Here is a 15,523-nt window from a genome sequence, read left to right on the forward strand (position 1 = left end):
TTCGTTAAATGTTTTTAAGATAAAGATAGATAGTTTTTTGAAGAATAAAGGGATTAAGGGTTATGGTGTTCGGGCCGGAAAGTGGAGCTGAGTCCACAAAAGATCAGCCATGATCTCATTGAATGGTGGAGCAGGCTCGAGGGGCCAGATGGCCTACTCCTGCTCCTAGTTCTTATGTTCTTTTGTAAATGGTCTCTGGAGGTTGAAGTATCAATCAAAGCTCAGGAACCAATTGGGCTCGATTTACGTGCTAATACAGGAGGGACTGTAGACCCTTCAGGGAAGATGAGGTAGATTGACCAAGTGGCCTTTCACATCTGTATTAACCTTAATGAACACAAAGAACTAGCCGTAATATTTCCTTTCCCATCCGCAGGACATCTCAACGTCTGATAGCCATTGAGTTGCTTTTTACAAAAGAAAATGCTGTGATGTCCTTATATGGGAAACATGGCAATCTATAAGATGTAAATGATGAGTTAATCAGTTTGGTGGTCTTGGTTGAGGGATGAGGATCGGCCAAAACCCTGCTCTGTAAATAGTGTTAAAGGCATTTCCAACAATGCAATATTCCCTCAGTATTGCATTGAAATGTCAGCCCAGATTAAGACCTGAACCGTGGCTTGAACCCACAACCTTCTAACTCAAAGGCAAGAGTGCTACGAATTGTAGTAGGGTTGGTCTTCATTTAATATACATAACATAATCATTATTGTCACAAGTAGGCTTACATTAACACTGCAATGAAGTTACTGTGAAAAGCCCCTAGTTGCTACATTCCAGCGCCTGTTCGGGTACACAGGGAGAATTCAGAATGTCCAAATTACGTAACAGCAATTCTTTCGGGACTTGTGGGAGGAAACTGGAGCACCCGGAGGAAACTCACGCAGACACAGGGAGAACGTGCAGACTCCGCACAGACAGTGACCCAAGCCGGGAATCGAACCTGGGACCCTGGCACTGTGAAGCAACAGTGCTAACCACTGTGCTACCGTGCCGCCCATAGTGGGAGCTTCAAAACACTATCTCACACAATAAGATCAATGTGTCGTCTTCTGTGTCCCAAGATAGTTGGCTCGCGAGCAATCCAGTCTCTCCTTTTGTGCATCTGTTACATGTGTAATCTTAAAAATTCCAAATTATAATAGAGCAACTGCATGGAAAAAGGACTTCACAGAACAGTTAAATTGAGGAATGAGCCTAAAGTTTGCTGTCAGTGTAGTAATATTCCAGTGCTAGTTTTGGCCAGCGGTTTTGAGGTAGCCAAAGTCTGCATGGTTCCCAGTCACTGAAATTGTTGTGATCCATGCAATTCCACACACCTCATTCTTATGTCAAATTCTTCCATGACCTTGCCCCTCCCTATCTTTCTAACTTCCACCAGTTGTACATGTCGGAGGAAGTCTGCATTCATCCAGTTTTGTCATCTTCTGCACCCCTGATTTTCATCACCCAATCATTGGCAGCCGACCCTACATTCTGGAAGTCCCTCTCTTAATCTCTCAGCTGCTTTCCTTCAAAATGCTCCTTAAAGTATACTATTTGATCAAGCTTTTTCTTACCTTTTGCGCACGCTGTCAACTTTATTTGATTACCCTCCTGCAAAGCACTATGGCATGTTACTATGTCAAATGTGCTCCATAAATGTAACATTTCGTAACAATCCTTATTAAAACTTCTTAAAAACATTATTGATCTGCTCCGGGGCCAGCACTAACTTCCCAATCTTGTCCCGAACCGGAATTATCTCCCTCTTTGAGCGTGTCACCTCCCAGAAACTCTCCCATCATTTCTGAAAATCTCCGTTTTGTATCTCTTTAGTCAAGATTCTATTCCCCAGGGAACGAAAGGGCCCAAACCAAAGAATTATCCTTTTCTTTCTGCAGTTTTTAACGTTGTCTACAATACCATCTGTAATAACTTCTGTTTCTGCCCCCACACCATTACATCGAGTCTCTTTTCTTTTTTTAAATAAATTTAGTGTACCCAATTCATTTTTTTCCAATTAAGGGGCAATTTAGCGTGTTCAATCCTCCTGCTCTGCACATCTTTGGGTTGTGGGGGTGAAACCCACGCAAACACGGGGAGATTGTGCAAACTCCACACGGACAGTGACCCAGAGCCGGGATCGAACCTGGGATCTCGGCACCGTGAGGCAACAGGGCTAACCCACTGCGCCACCGTGCTGCCCCTTGCCTCGAGTCTCTGCAAAAAAAAAAATTTAATTCATTCATTGAATGTGGGTGTCACTGGCAAGGTATTTATTGCCCATTCCTAATTTGCCATGATAAGGTGCTGCTAAATCATCAGTGAAAACTATTGCATTGTGGTGAAGGTACTTATACAGTTCAGTTGGATAGGGAGGTCCAGGATTTTGACCCAGTGACCTTAAGGGAAGAGTGATATATTTCTATGTCAGTTGTGTGGCTTGAAATGGTGTTCCCTTGCACCTACTACTCTTCTTTCAAGTTGGGACAGGATGCAAATTTGGGAACTGCTGTCAAAGAAACCTTAATGAGTGGCAGTGATGGAGGGAGTGAAAGTTTGAGATGGTAAATGGGGTGCTGTTCAGCAGAATGATTTGTCCTGAATGGTGTTAAGCCTCTTGAGTGTTGACCATAAGACATAGGAGCAGAATTAGGCCACTCGGCCCATCGAGTCTGCTCCGCCATTCAATCATGGCTGATATTTTCTCGTCCCCATTCTCCTGCCTTCTCCCCATAACTCCTGATCCCCTTATTAATCAAGAATCTATCCAGCTCTGTCTTAAAGACACTCAGTGATTTGGCCTCCACAGCCTTCTGCGGTTGAAGAAGCACTCATCAAGAAAAATGGAGGGTATTGCATCTCACTCCAAACCTGTGCCTTGTATGTGGTGGAAGGGCTTTGAAGAATCAGGAAGTACCACTGTTGCAGACTACCCAGCCTCTGACCTATATGCACACTGGACAAGCTAATCCATTTAAGTTTCTGGTCAGTTGTAACCGCCAAGATATTGATGGTGGAGTATTAAATAATGGTAATGCCATGGGATTGAGTAAACTCTCTTGTTGGAGATGGTCATTGCTTAGCACTTCATGCAAATGTTAGTTGTCACTTAGCAGCCCAGATTTGGATGTTGCCCAGGTCTTATTGCATGGACCGGTTCATTATCTGAGGAATTGCAAATGGAACTGAACACACTGCAATCGTCAGGAAATATATCTACTACTGACCTTTTGATGGAAGGGGAGTCATCGATAGAACAGTTGAAAATGGTTGGTTTTAGGACAGTGCTCAAGGAACCCCTGTAGCAAAGTCCTAGAACTGAGATAATTAGCCCCCAACAACCACAACCATCTTCCTTTATACTAGGTATGACTCCTGCTATTGGAGAGTTTTCCCCCTGTATCCCATTGACTTCAATTTTACTAGGTCTCCATGGTGCCAAACTCATTCAAATGCTGCCTTGATGTCAGGGGCAGTCACTCACATCTGACCTCTGGAATTCAACTCTTTCACCATGTTTGGATCAAGGCTGTAAGAAATTTTCAAGCCGGAACCCAACTAAGAATTGGTGAGTGAGTGCCCCTTGATAGCATTATCGATGACCCCTTCCGTCACTTCGCTGCTGATTGAGAGTAACTGCTGAGGCAGTATTTGGGCAGATTTGATTTACCTTCTTTTTCTTGACAGTACATACCTGAGCAATTTTCCACTTTGCAGGTGACGCCACTGGTTATAACTACTGGAGCAGGTTAGCTAAAGAATCGGTTAGATTTCAGTTCATCACTATAACTGGAATGTTGTCTGAGCTCATAGTCTTTTCTGTATTTAATGCACTCAGCTGTTTCTAGATATCAAATCAAGTGAATTTACTTGGCTGATGACTGTTATCTGCAATGATGGGGACCGAGGAAGAGGCTAAATTGGGTCATCAACTTGGCACTTCTGTCTGATGTTTGTTGTAAATGCTTTTGCCTTGTTTTTTGCATTTGCGTGCAGGATTCTGCCATCATTGAGAATGGGGATGTTTTTGGAGCATTCTCCTTTTAGTTGTTTGATTGATCACCCCATCACAGGAGGGCAGCTTTGATCTGATCCCTTGGCTGTGGGATGGCGTACTTCTCTATGTTGCATGCTGCTTCCACTATTTAACATTAATGTTGTAGATTCACCAGGTTGGATTTCATTTTCAGGTATGCCAGTTGCTGCTCCTAGCTTGTTCTACACTTCGCATTAAACCATGGTTGCTCACTTGGTTTGATGATAATGGAAGAGTGAGGGATATGCAGGACTATGAAGTTAGATCTGAGCTGCTAAATCTATTCTGAATCTGGCCATTTAATGCGGTGGTAGTCCCGCACAACACAATGAAGGATGTCCTCAGTGCGAAGATCAGACTTTGTTTCCATAAGGACTGCAGTCAAATCTACCAATACTGTCATGGATAGATGCATCTGATACAAGTAGATTGATGAGGATGAGTTGAGTTTTTTTCCCTTGTGGTTCTCTCACCATTTGTCAAGCATCCTTCAGGACTTGGCCAGCTAGATCAATAGTGGTGTTACTTAGACACTCTTGGTGATGGCTATTGAAGTCATCCACTCAGAGTATATTCTGTGCCCTTGCTGCCCTCAGTGCTTGTTCTGCGGTCAGTGGTAACCAGCAGCAGATTTCCTTGCTCATGTTATCCCTGATGCCATGATACGTCATGGGGTCTGGAGTCAATATTGAAAATTCTCAGGCGACTTGCTCTTTACTGTTTAGTGCTGTGCCATCACCTCTCGTGGATTTGTCCTGTCTTTGGGCAGGATGTATCCAGATATGGTAATGCAGGAGTTTGCGATGTTGACTGAAAGGTATTGATTCGTTGAGTATGACTGTCAGGCTGTTGCTTGGCTAGTCTGTAGATAACTCTCTGGACAACTTTAAAGGATTAACCAGGCTGAATGTACCTTTGTTATGTTCAAATCTGATGCCAAAGTAGATGCCAAGGGGTCCATCTGATTTTATTCGTAGTGTTATTATTTGTCAGTGATTTGAAACATAATATGCTAGTCCATTTCAGAGGGTAGTTAAAAGTCAACCACATTGCTGTAGGTCTGCAGTCATACTTAAGCCAGGTCTGCAGATTCCCTTCCCTCAAGGGAATTAGTGAACCAGTTGCGTTTTTCCAACAATCCGATAGTTTCATAGTCACCATTACTGATGCTAACTTTCTTTTCAGATTTATTTAATTAACTGAATGCAAATTTACAACTACCATGATAGGATCCTGGATTATTAGCTCACATTTTGTGGTCCAGTAACTTAACCACTGTCTATTCTGGGAACCCCTCATCTTCATTTTGTCCCATGGTGGAGAATCCACAGACATGCAGGTAGCTTTCATGTGTATAATGGCAGTACCCCTATTCCTTTACTATCTCACTTCAGCCTCTTTCCATTGCCTCTGTGCTGTCAGGCTGCTTATTTCAAAATCCACCACCTTTCATCCCACCATTGGCAACCATGTCTTCAGCCATCTACTCTGGAATTCTCTCCCTAAACCACAACCTTTTTACACGTCAGCTCCCTGCTCCACACTGCCTAGGATCCTGCTCCCAGGACCCAGCGCAAACTCCCCATTGGCCGGGGTTCATGCCCTTCCGTGCAATTGGCTCCGAGCCGGTCGCTTAGGCCATGGAACCCACCCCCTTAAAGGGGCCACGCTACCACAACACCTCTCTTGTAATGTACATTTTTGCTCTGTCTCTGCTATATTCCTCATCCGTTCTGCCACTCTCCATCTTTCCTATCACTGGTACTATCATTCCATTTTCCTTCTGCTGCCGCACTCCTACCTATCTGTCATTGCTCTATTCTCCCTTATTCCTTTACCTTATTGTATCTTGGTGTATGTTTTGTAGTGTTGTTTATTATGTGTTAGCTGATTGTCTTACCATAGAGTATGCAAATGCAACTATGTAAGACTTCCAAAGTTGTTCTGAAATCTATTTTGGTTAAATTTTTTAAAAATAGAATTGGAAAATCTGAGTCCAATTCAATTGGCAACGTTTGTTGATTAGAGGATTCTTTTACAAAACTTAATTGCAGCATTTTAGCTAGGAGCATTAGTAAATATTTTTGAATAAATAGTTTGTTGTAATAACTCTCATACTTGTGACATATTTAAGATTTGATTTCTCAGAACAGCTGACAATACTTTACTTCCTTTGCAGAGTATAGGAAACTTGGAAATGGGACAATCACTGTAAAGAAACAAGTACCCTCCCCGGAAGCACTGAAGGTGCTGTATCAACGAATGCGATCCGAATACAACTTTTATAACTATGTCAAGGATCAATTCCATTTATTGAAACGGAAGTTTGGCTTGAAGACTGGAGGCAGCACTCCAAATAAAAAGTATGAGATTTCATCTCAGGTGGAAATTGCCGGGCCTAGCCATGAAGATGATGACGACACATGGTTGAAAGATATTTATCGATGATAACAGTGAGCCACTTTTTGGGGGCTTCTATGTGTCCTGTACATTGGACATTTCACAAGGAACTGCAATTTGGTCAGGAGATACTGCAGTGGTGGTCTGTTCTGGAGATTAGATTAACATGTTCACAATTGCAGTCAGTCTTTGCCAGGCAGATGTTTGTAACTTACACTTTTCATGCTATTGCATGATTTTATTTTTTTTTATTTCTGATGTTTCTTTACCAATTGCTGTACCAGCAGGTGAGACACTTTCAATTACTATATCCGCATATTAAAATATATATTGAATGATTTATTTAGTTACTTGTTTAAAAAAATGTAAAGAAGATAACACACTATATCTGAGGACGGTACTAATCCAGTTAGACAGTAGCTCATTTTCCTAAACTGCTGCACCTTCAGATGGAAGACACCATCAAAGGAAATACAATTGAACGGGGGCATTTAAGGAAGTGGATTTTGTAGTCTTTGCAGCACTGTACTCACATTTGTGATTTGTCAGAAAATAAATAATTTGAAAGCATTATAACAGCTGTCAGACCAGACAAAATCCAAGACTGTTTGTTAGTTACATTACCCTTTTTTTCTCTGGCTTTTGTCTATTGACAAATCTAGGCCCGATTGGATATAATTTCATAGAATCACATAACACCTAGACGACATGGGCTGCAGCGGTTCAAGAAACCAGTTCCCCATCACTTTCTCTGGAGCAATTAACCATGGGCATTAAATAATAACCTTGTTAGAACCTCAATTAGGCCACACTTGGAGTATATTGTTCAATTCTGGTCGCCACACTACCAGAGGGATGTGGAGGCTTTAGAAAGGCTGCAGAAGAGATTTACCAGGATGTTGCCTGGTATGGAGGGCATTAGCTATGAGGAGAGGTTGAATAAACTTGGTTTGTTCTCACTGGAACGAAGGAGGTTGAGTGGGGAACCTGATAAAGGTCTACAAAATTATGAGGGGCATAGACAGAGTGGATAGTCAGAAACTTTTTCCCAGGGTAGAGGGGTCAATTACTAGGGGACATAGGTTTAAGATGCGAGGGGCAAGGGTTAGAGGAGATGTACAAGTAAAAAACTTATCTCGTTTTTACGAGGATAGTGGGTGCCTGGAACTCGCTGCTGGAGGAGGTGGTGGAAGCAGGGACGATAGTGACGTTTAAGGGGCATCTTGACAAATACATGAATAGGCTGGGAATAGAGGGATACGGATCTCGGAAGTGTAGAAGATTTTAGTTTAGACAGGCAGCATGGTCGGTGCAGGCTTGGAGGGCTGATGGGCCTGTTCCTGTGCTGTACTTTTCTTTGTTATTTGTTAGCAACACACAGGCCCAGGAATGGATAATTAAAATATATACAGCATAGAAACAGACCATTCAGTCCAGCATGCCCATCTCTTTAATTTATTCTCCAGTCAAACGTCCCCCATCCTTGCTCATCTAACTCTGACCAGCTTATCTCCCAGAAGCTTTTTTTTTAGCTTCCCCTTAAATGCATCTATAGTATTTGTCTCAATGACTCCCTATCTTTCACATTCTCATCACTTTCCTTGGAAAGAGGTTTCTTCTGAATTTCCAATTAAATTTCTTGGCTTATATGGATGGGCTCTGATTTTATTCTTCCCTACAAGTGGAAACACTCTATCTGCTTCTACTCTATCAAAACCTCTACCTTACCTTTGGGAGGAGGGAGCACCGGACCTGCGAGGAACACGTACTGCGGAGCATATAAAGACAGTCCGACGCTCAGGGCCTGCACGTACCTTCGGCAGGAGGGAGCACCGGACCTGCGAGGGACAGGTTGTACTGCGGAGAATATAAAGACCGTCCAAAGCTCAGTGCCTGCACTTACCTTCGGCAGGGGGGAGCACAGAGACTGCCTTCGCGAGGCTCAGGAGGTGTTCAAACAGAGCTCTGGGATTCAAGAAAAAAAAATTAACAGTGACATCACAGGAAAGCGGTAAGCTGATTGGTGAGTAATTGATATTAGGGACTGTGTATAAATAGCTGTAACTGAAAGAACTGAAAAAGTTAACAGTTGGGGAGCCAAGCTTGAAGAATAAAGTGAGTCATTTATAGTAGAAATCAAATGCTTGGAAATATATAGTTAACTAACTTAATTTAATTTAGTAAGTATTTATTTTAAAATTAATTTATTAATTAGTTCTCGGAATGGCAGCGTGAGGGCTAAGATGCTTCACTTGTGAGATGTGGGAGGTCCGTGAAGCTTCCAGCTTTCCGGAAGACTACATCTGCAGGATGTGCACCCAATTGCAGCTCCTCACAGACCACATGGATCGGTTGGAGCAGCAGTTGAATGCACTTAGGAGCATGCAGGTGGCAGAAAGCGTCATAGATGGGTATTTTAGAGATGTGGTTACACCCAAGGTGCAGAAAGATAGCTGGGTGACCAAAGGAAGGGGCAGGCAGTCAGTGCAGGAATCCCCTGTGACTGTCCCCCTCTCTAACAAGAATACTGTTGGGGGGGGGGGGGGGGGTTGGCCTATCAGGGGGAAACAGCAGCAGCCAGAGCAGTGGCAACACGGCTGGCTCTGTTAAGCAGGGAGGGACAAATCGCAGAGGAGTAATAGTTATAGGGGACTCTATAGTCAGGGACACAGATAGGCACTTCTGTAGACATGAAGGATACTGCAGGATGGTATGTTGCCTCCCTGGTGCCAGGGTCCAGGATGTGTCTGAACAGGCAGCGGGCATTCTGAAGGGGGAGGGTGCACATACAGAGGTCGTGGTACATATTGGTACCAATGACATAGGAGGAAGAGTGATGAAGTTCTGCAGCAGGAATTCAGGGAGTTAGGTAGAAAGTTAAAAACAGGAGCTCTAGGGTTGTAATCTCGCAATTACTCCCTGTGCCATATGCCAGTGAGGCTAAAAATAGGAAGATAGTTCAGCTAAACATATGGCTAAACAGCTGGTGTAGGTGGGAGGGTTTCAGATATCTGGACCATTGGGGTCTCTTTATGGGTAGATGAGACGGCTTGCATCTAAACAGGAGGGGCATAAATATCCTGGCCGTGAGGTTTTCTAGTGTCACACGGGAGGGATTAAACTAGTGCGGCAGGGGGATGGGAACTGGAGCAATAGGTCAGAAGGTGAAATAACAGGGGGAACTAGAGAACCGCGCCAGTGAGACTCAGAAGAAGAGCAGGCAGGGAGATGTTGCTGAACACAGCAGGACTGGTGGTCTGAACTGCATTTGTTTCAATGCAAGTATAATAGGTGATGCAGATAAACTTAAGAGCTTGGATTGGTACTTGGAACTATGGTGTTGTTGCCATCACAGAGACTTGGTTGAGGGGGGAACAGGATTGGCAGCTAAAAGTTCCAGGATTTAGATGTTTCAGGTGGGATAGAGGGGGATGTAAAAAGGGTGGGGGGAGCTCCACTACAGGTTAAGGAGACTATTACAGCTGTACTGTGGGAGGACACCTCAGAGGGCTCATACAAGGAGGCAATATGGGTAGAGCTCAGGAATAGGAAGGGTGCAGTCACAATGTTGGGGGGTTTACTGCAGGCCTCCCAACAACCAGCGAAAGATGAGGAGCAGTATGTAGACAGATTTTGGAAAGGTGTAAAAGTAACAGGGTTGTTGTGGTGGGTGATTTCAACTTCCCCTACATTGACTGGAACTCACTTAGTGCTGGGGGCTTGGATGTGGCAGTGTTTGTAAGGAGCATCCAGGAGGGCTTCTTGAAACAATATGTAAATAGTCCAACTAGGGAAGGGGCCGTACTGGACCTGGTATTGGGGAATGAGTGCGGCCAGGTGATCGAAGTTTCGGTAGAAGAGCATTCCAGGAACAGTGACCATAATTTAGTAAGTTTTACGGTACTGTTGGATAAAGGTAAGAGTAGTCCTCGGATAAAGCTAAGAGTAGTCCTTCCCTTGGGGGAAGGCTAATGAAGAATCTAGATTGAGGGCGGATGTTTGAGGGTAAATCAGCAACTGGCATGTGGTTGTCTTTCAAACGTCAGTTGATAGGAATTCAGGTCAGGCATGTTCCTGTGAGGAAGAAGAATAAGTATGGCAAGTTTCGGGAACCTTGGATAACAAGGGATATTGTGAGCCTAGTCAAAAAGAAAAAGGAAGCATTTGTAAGGGCTAGAAGGCTGGGAACAGACAAAGCCCATGAGGAATATAAGGGAAGTAGGAAGGAACTTAAAGAAGGAGTCAGGAGGGCTAAAAGGGGTCACAAAATTTCATTGGCAAACAGGATTAAGGAAAATCCCAAGACTTTTTATACGTATATAAAGAGCAAGAGGGTAGTCAGGGAAAGGGTTGGACTACTCAAGGCCAGGGAAGGGAATCAAGGCGTGGAACCAAAGGAAATGGACGAGGTACTAAATGTGTACTTTGCATCAGTATTTGCCAAAGAGAAGGACTTGGTGGATGAGGAGTGTGGGGAAGGGTGTGTAGATAGCTGTGTCACATTGAGGTGTTGGGTGTCTTGAAAAACATTAAGATAGATAGGTCCCCAGGGCCTGATGGGATCTACCCCAGAATACTGAGGGAGGCAAGGGAGGAAATTGCTGGGGCCTTGACAGAAATCTTTGTATCCTCACTGGCTACAGGTGAGGTCCCAGTGGATTGGAGAATAGCTAACGTTGCTCCATTGTTTAAGAAGGGTAGCAAGGATAATCCAGGAAATTATAGGCCGTTGAGCCTTACATCAGTGGCAGGAAAATTATCGGAGAGGATTCTTCGAGACACGATTTACTCCCATTTGGAGGCAAGTGGACGTGTTAGTGAGAGGCAGCATGGTTTTGTGAAGAGGAGGTCCTTTCTCACTAACTTGATTGAGTTTTTCGAGGAAGTGACAAAGATGATTGATGTAGGTAGGGCAGTGGACTTGGACTTAATTAAGGCCTTTGACAAGGTCCCTCATGGCAGACTGGTACAGAAGGTAAAGTCACATGGGATCAGATGTTAGCTGACAAGATTGCTACAGAACTGGCTTGGTCATAGAAAGCTGTTTGTAGTATATATAAATGTTTTAGAGAAGAATGTAACTGGTCTGATTAGTAAGTTTGCAGACGACACAAAGGTTGGTGGATTGCGTTAGCGAGGAGGACAGTGAGAAGGTTCAGCAGAATATAGATTGGTTAAAGACTTTGGTCGAGAGATGGCAGATGGAGATTAATCTGGAAAAATGTGAGGTAATGCATTTTGGAAGGAATACAAGTTGGAAATATAAAGTAAATGGCAGAATCCTTAAGAGAATTGACAGGCAGAGGGATCTGGGTGTACAGATCCATAGGTCATTGAAAGTGGCAACGCAGGTGGAAAAGGTAGTCAAGAAGGCATACGACATGGCTGCCTTCATCGGACGTGGCACTGAAGATAAAAATGGGCAAGTCATGCTGCAGCTGTATAGAACCATAGGCCACACTTGGAATATAGTGTTCAATTCTGGTCACCACACTACCAGAAGGATGTGGAGGCTTTGGAGGGGGTACAGAAGAGGTTTACCAGGATGTTGCCTGTTATGAAGGGCATTATTTCTGAGAAGATAAAAGCAAATTACTGTGGATGCTGGAATCTGAAACAAAAGAAAAAATACTCTAAAATCTCAGCAGGTCTGACAGCATCTGTAGGGAGAGAAAAGAACTAACGTTTCGAGTCCGATGACTCTTTGTCAAAGCTAACAGACAGAGAAAGTGGGAAATATTTATACTGTGGAGTGAGAATGAAAGATGAGTCATAGCCACAGAAACCCAGGGAAACCGGGTGCTAATGGCCACAGAAGCCACGGGGAAAGAGTGCTAATGGCAGTCCCCAGAGAGAACAAAAGATGTGAAAAGCCAAACAGCAGAGAAACTAACATCAGTGGGGGGAGGGGAAGGGGGAGGAAAGAGGAGAAAGGGAAGGAAAGGTGGATAAGATGGTGGGGGGGGGGGGTTAAATATATATTAAGAAAGACAAGAAAGAAAGAAATGATAAAAGACAGTTAAAATGAAATGGGTTGAAAACAAATGGGTCGAGGTGGGGTAGAGATAATCATCTGAAGTTGTTGAATTCGATGTTGAGACCGGAAGGCTGTAGCGTGCCTAACCGGAAGATGAGATGTTGTTCCTCCAGTTTGCGTTGAGCTTCACTGGAACATTGCAGCAGGCCAAGGACAGACATGTGGGAATGGGAGCAGGGTCTTTTGTTAAAATGGCAAGCAACGGGAAGGTCAGGGTCCTGAATGCGCACAGACCGAAGATGCTCAGCAAAGCAATCACCCAGTCTGCGTTTGGTCTCTCCGACATAGAAGAGACCACATTGGGAGCAGCGAATGCAATAGACCAAATTGGAAGAGATGCAAGTGAAACGCTGCTTAACCTGGAATGAGTGTTTTGGGCCTGGGATGTTAAGCATGAAAGTGGTAACGGGGCAGGTGTTACACCTTCTGCGATTGCATAGGAAGGTGCCATGGGTGATGGGAGATGTACTAGGTATGGTGGAAGAGTGGACGAGATTATCTCGGAGGAATGGTCTCTGCGGAATGCTGACAGAAGGAGTAAAGGGAAGATGTGTTTGGTGGTGGCATCATGCTGGAGTTGGCGAAAATGGCGATGGATTATGCTTTACATACCGGCTGGTGGGATGAAATGTGAGAACGAGGGGGACTCTATCCTTGTTCTGACACGGAGGGGAGGGGGCGAGGGTAGTGGCACGGGAGATGGACCGCACACTGTTGAGGGCCCTGTCAACAACTGTAAGTGGGAAATCACGGTTGAGGAAGAATGAGAAGAGGTTGGATAAACTCGGTTTGTTTTCACTGGATTGACGGAGGTTGAGATGCGACCTAATCGAAGTCTACAACATTATGAGCGGCATGGACAAAGTGGATAGTCAGAAGCTTTTTCCCCCAAGGCCGAAGAGTCAATTACTAGGGTACATATGTTTAAAGTGTGAGGAGCAGACTTCCGGTGGTGGCTATGAAGGAGTAAGTCGCACATTTGGTGGCTCCCGCTCTGGTCGAACTTTTGGACCTTTTCCCCCGATTTTTTTTAACAGAATTGAATTGTAGAACAGACGTCAGTGGCAATTCCCTACTGAATTCCCACTTCGGTGCATGGAGAAAAGGACTAGAAGTGTTCGTAAAGGCAGAAATAAGAAGATAGAGAAGGCTTGGGCTGTAGTTGCAACAGGGGACAGAATGGCGGAGGGGCGAACCTCTGGCTTGTCGACCCAGCAGTTTATGGAGCAGCTGATGCAAGTCATCCAGGAGGGCTTTGCTACGCAGAAACGGGACTGCGTGGACCCGATAAAAGCGTTGATTGAGCGGTTGGAGCTAAGGTTGAACGCCCAGGATCGGGCGATCCAGAAGGTGGAGAAGGCGCTGGCTGAGCAGGAGGAGCATCAGACCGCGATGGAGCTGGAGGTGAGGATGCTGAGGGACCAGCAAAGGAAGCTTCTGGAGAAGGTGGTGGACCTAGAGAATAGGTCCCGCCGACAGAACCTAAGAATTGTCGGACTCCCGGAGGGGTCCGAAGGAACGGACGCTGGGGCATACGTCGCAGGCATGTTTGAGAAGCTGCTGGGGGATGGAGCACTCTCCCGGCCCTTGGAGGTGGATAGGCCTCCAGAGCACCTGCGAAGAAGCCGCGAATGGGAGACCCCCCCCCCCCCCCCCCCCCCCCCCCGAGGGCTATGGTGGTGAGATTCCACAGGTTCTCGGATAAGGAGCGTATTCTGCAGTGGGTTTACGGAGCTGATGGGGGGGGGGGGGGGGGGGGGGGGGGGGGGGGGGTTGGATCCATGGAGGTTTGGGCAGTCGAGGGCGAAGGAGTTCTCCTTCTGTACTCCCGGATTGATTTCTTTATTTTGAGCAGGGTCTTTCTGGCTGGGGTAGTGGACACGGTGTACTCGGCGATCACAATCTCAGACCATGCACCGCACTGGGTTGACCTGCAGGTTAGTAAAGACAGTAATCAGCACCCACACTGGAGGTTAGATGTGGGGCTTTTGGCGGATGAAGGGGTGTGCGAGCGGCTGAGGAAATGCATTCAGCACTACCTGCAGGTCAATGACACGGGGGAAACTTCGGCAGTGGTGGTTTGGGAAGCACTAAAGGCGGTGGTAAGGGGGGAGCTGATCGCGATCTGGGCCCAGAGGGAGAAGGTTGACAGGACAGAGACGGACAGACTGGTAAAGGAGTTACTACAGATTGATAGGAGGTATGCGGAGACCCCAAAGGCAGGGCTTTTAAGGGAACGGCGGAGGTTACTGGCGGAGTTTAGCTTGCTGACCACAGGGAGGAAGGTGGAGCAGCTGAGAAAGGCAAGGGGGGCGATTTATGAACATGGGGAGAAGGCCAGTAGAATGCTTGCACAGCAGCTTAGGAAGAGGGAGGCAACTAGGGAGATAGGGAAAGTAAAGGACGGTGAGGGGAACCTGGTTGGTGATTCGGTAGGGGTGAATAAGGCGTTTAGAGATTTTTACAGCAGGCTGTACAGGTCGGAATCCCCTACGTGGCTGGAGGGGCTGAATTTCTCAACGGTGGACGGAGAGCGGGTAGAAGGGCTGGGGGCCCCAATTGGGTTAGAAGAGATAGTGGGGGGCTTGAAGGCCATGCAGGCGGGTAAGGCCTCTGGTCGGGATGGGTATCCAGTGGAGTTCTATAAAAAGTTCTCGGGGATACTGGGGCCAGTGTTGTTGAGGATGTTCAATGAGGCAAGGGAAAGAGGGGTGTTGCCTCCGACGATGTCACAGGCAATGATTTTGTTGATTCTTAAGCGGGACAAGAACCCGGAGCTGTGGGTCCTACAGGCCTATCTCCCTGCTGAATGTGGATGCCAAGTTACTGGCCAAAATCTGGATTTTGGCAGGGCTTTATTGACTGGGTCAGGTTACTGTATCAGGCTCCTGTGGCAAGTGTGCGGACGAACAAAACATCTTCGGACTATTTTAGACTGCACCGGGGGACGAGACAGGGATGCCCCCTCTCCTCACTGTTGTTTGCGTTGGCTATAGAGCCGTTGGCAATCGCTCGGAGAGTTTCAAGGGGCTGGAGGGGACTGGTCCGGGGGGGTGGGGGAG

The 15,523-nt window shown here is 45.7% G+C and overlaps 1 protein-coding gene across 1 annotated transcript in view; it reads left to right on the plus strand.

Annotated features, from left to right (window-relative positions):
* The window catches only part of usta (uronyl 2-sulfotransferase a), a 150,211-nt gene extending 143,448 nt beyond the window's left edge, over nt 1–6,763 (plus strand). Inside the window, exon 8 of the mRNA XM_072504851.1 lies at nt 6,204–6,763. Within this exon, the coding sequence (XP_072360952.1) occupies nt 6,204–6,472 (269 nt within the window). The 3' untranslated portion in view covers nt 6,473–6,763. The remainder of the gene's footprint in view (nt 1–6,203) is intronic.
* The last annotated feature ends 8,760 nt before the right edge of the window (nt 6,764–15,523 follow it).

This window comes from Scyliorhinus torazame, chromosome 1, assembly GCF_047496885.1.
Source record: "Scyliorhinus torazame isolate Kashiwa2021f chromosome 1, sScyTor2.1, whole genome shotgun sequence".
NCBI classification, from domain to species: Eukaryota; Metazoa; Chordata; class Chondrichthyes; order Carcharhiniformes; family Scyliorhinidae; genus Scyliorhinus; species Scyliorhinus torazame.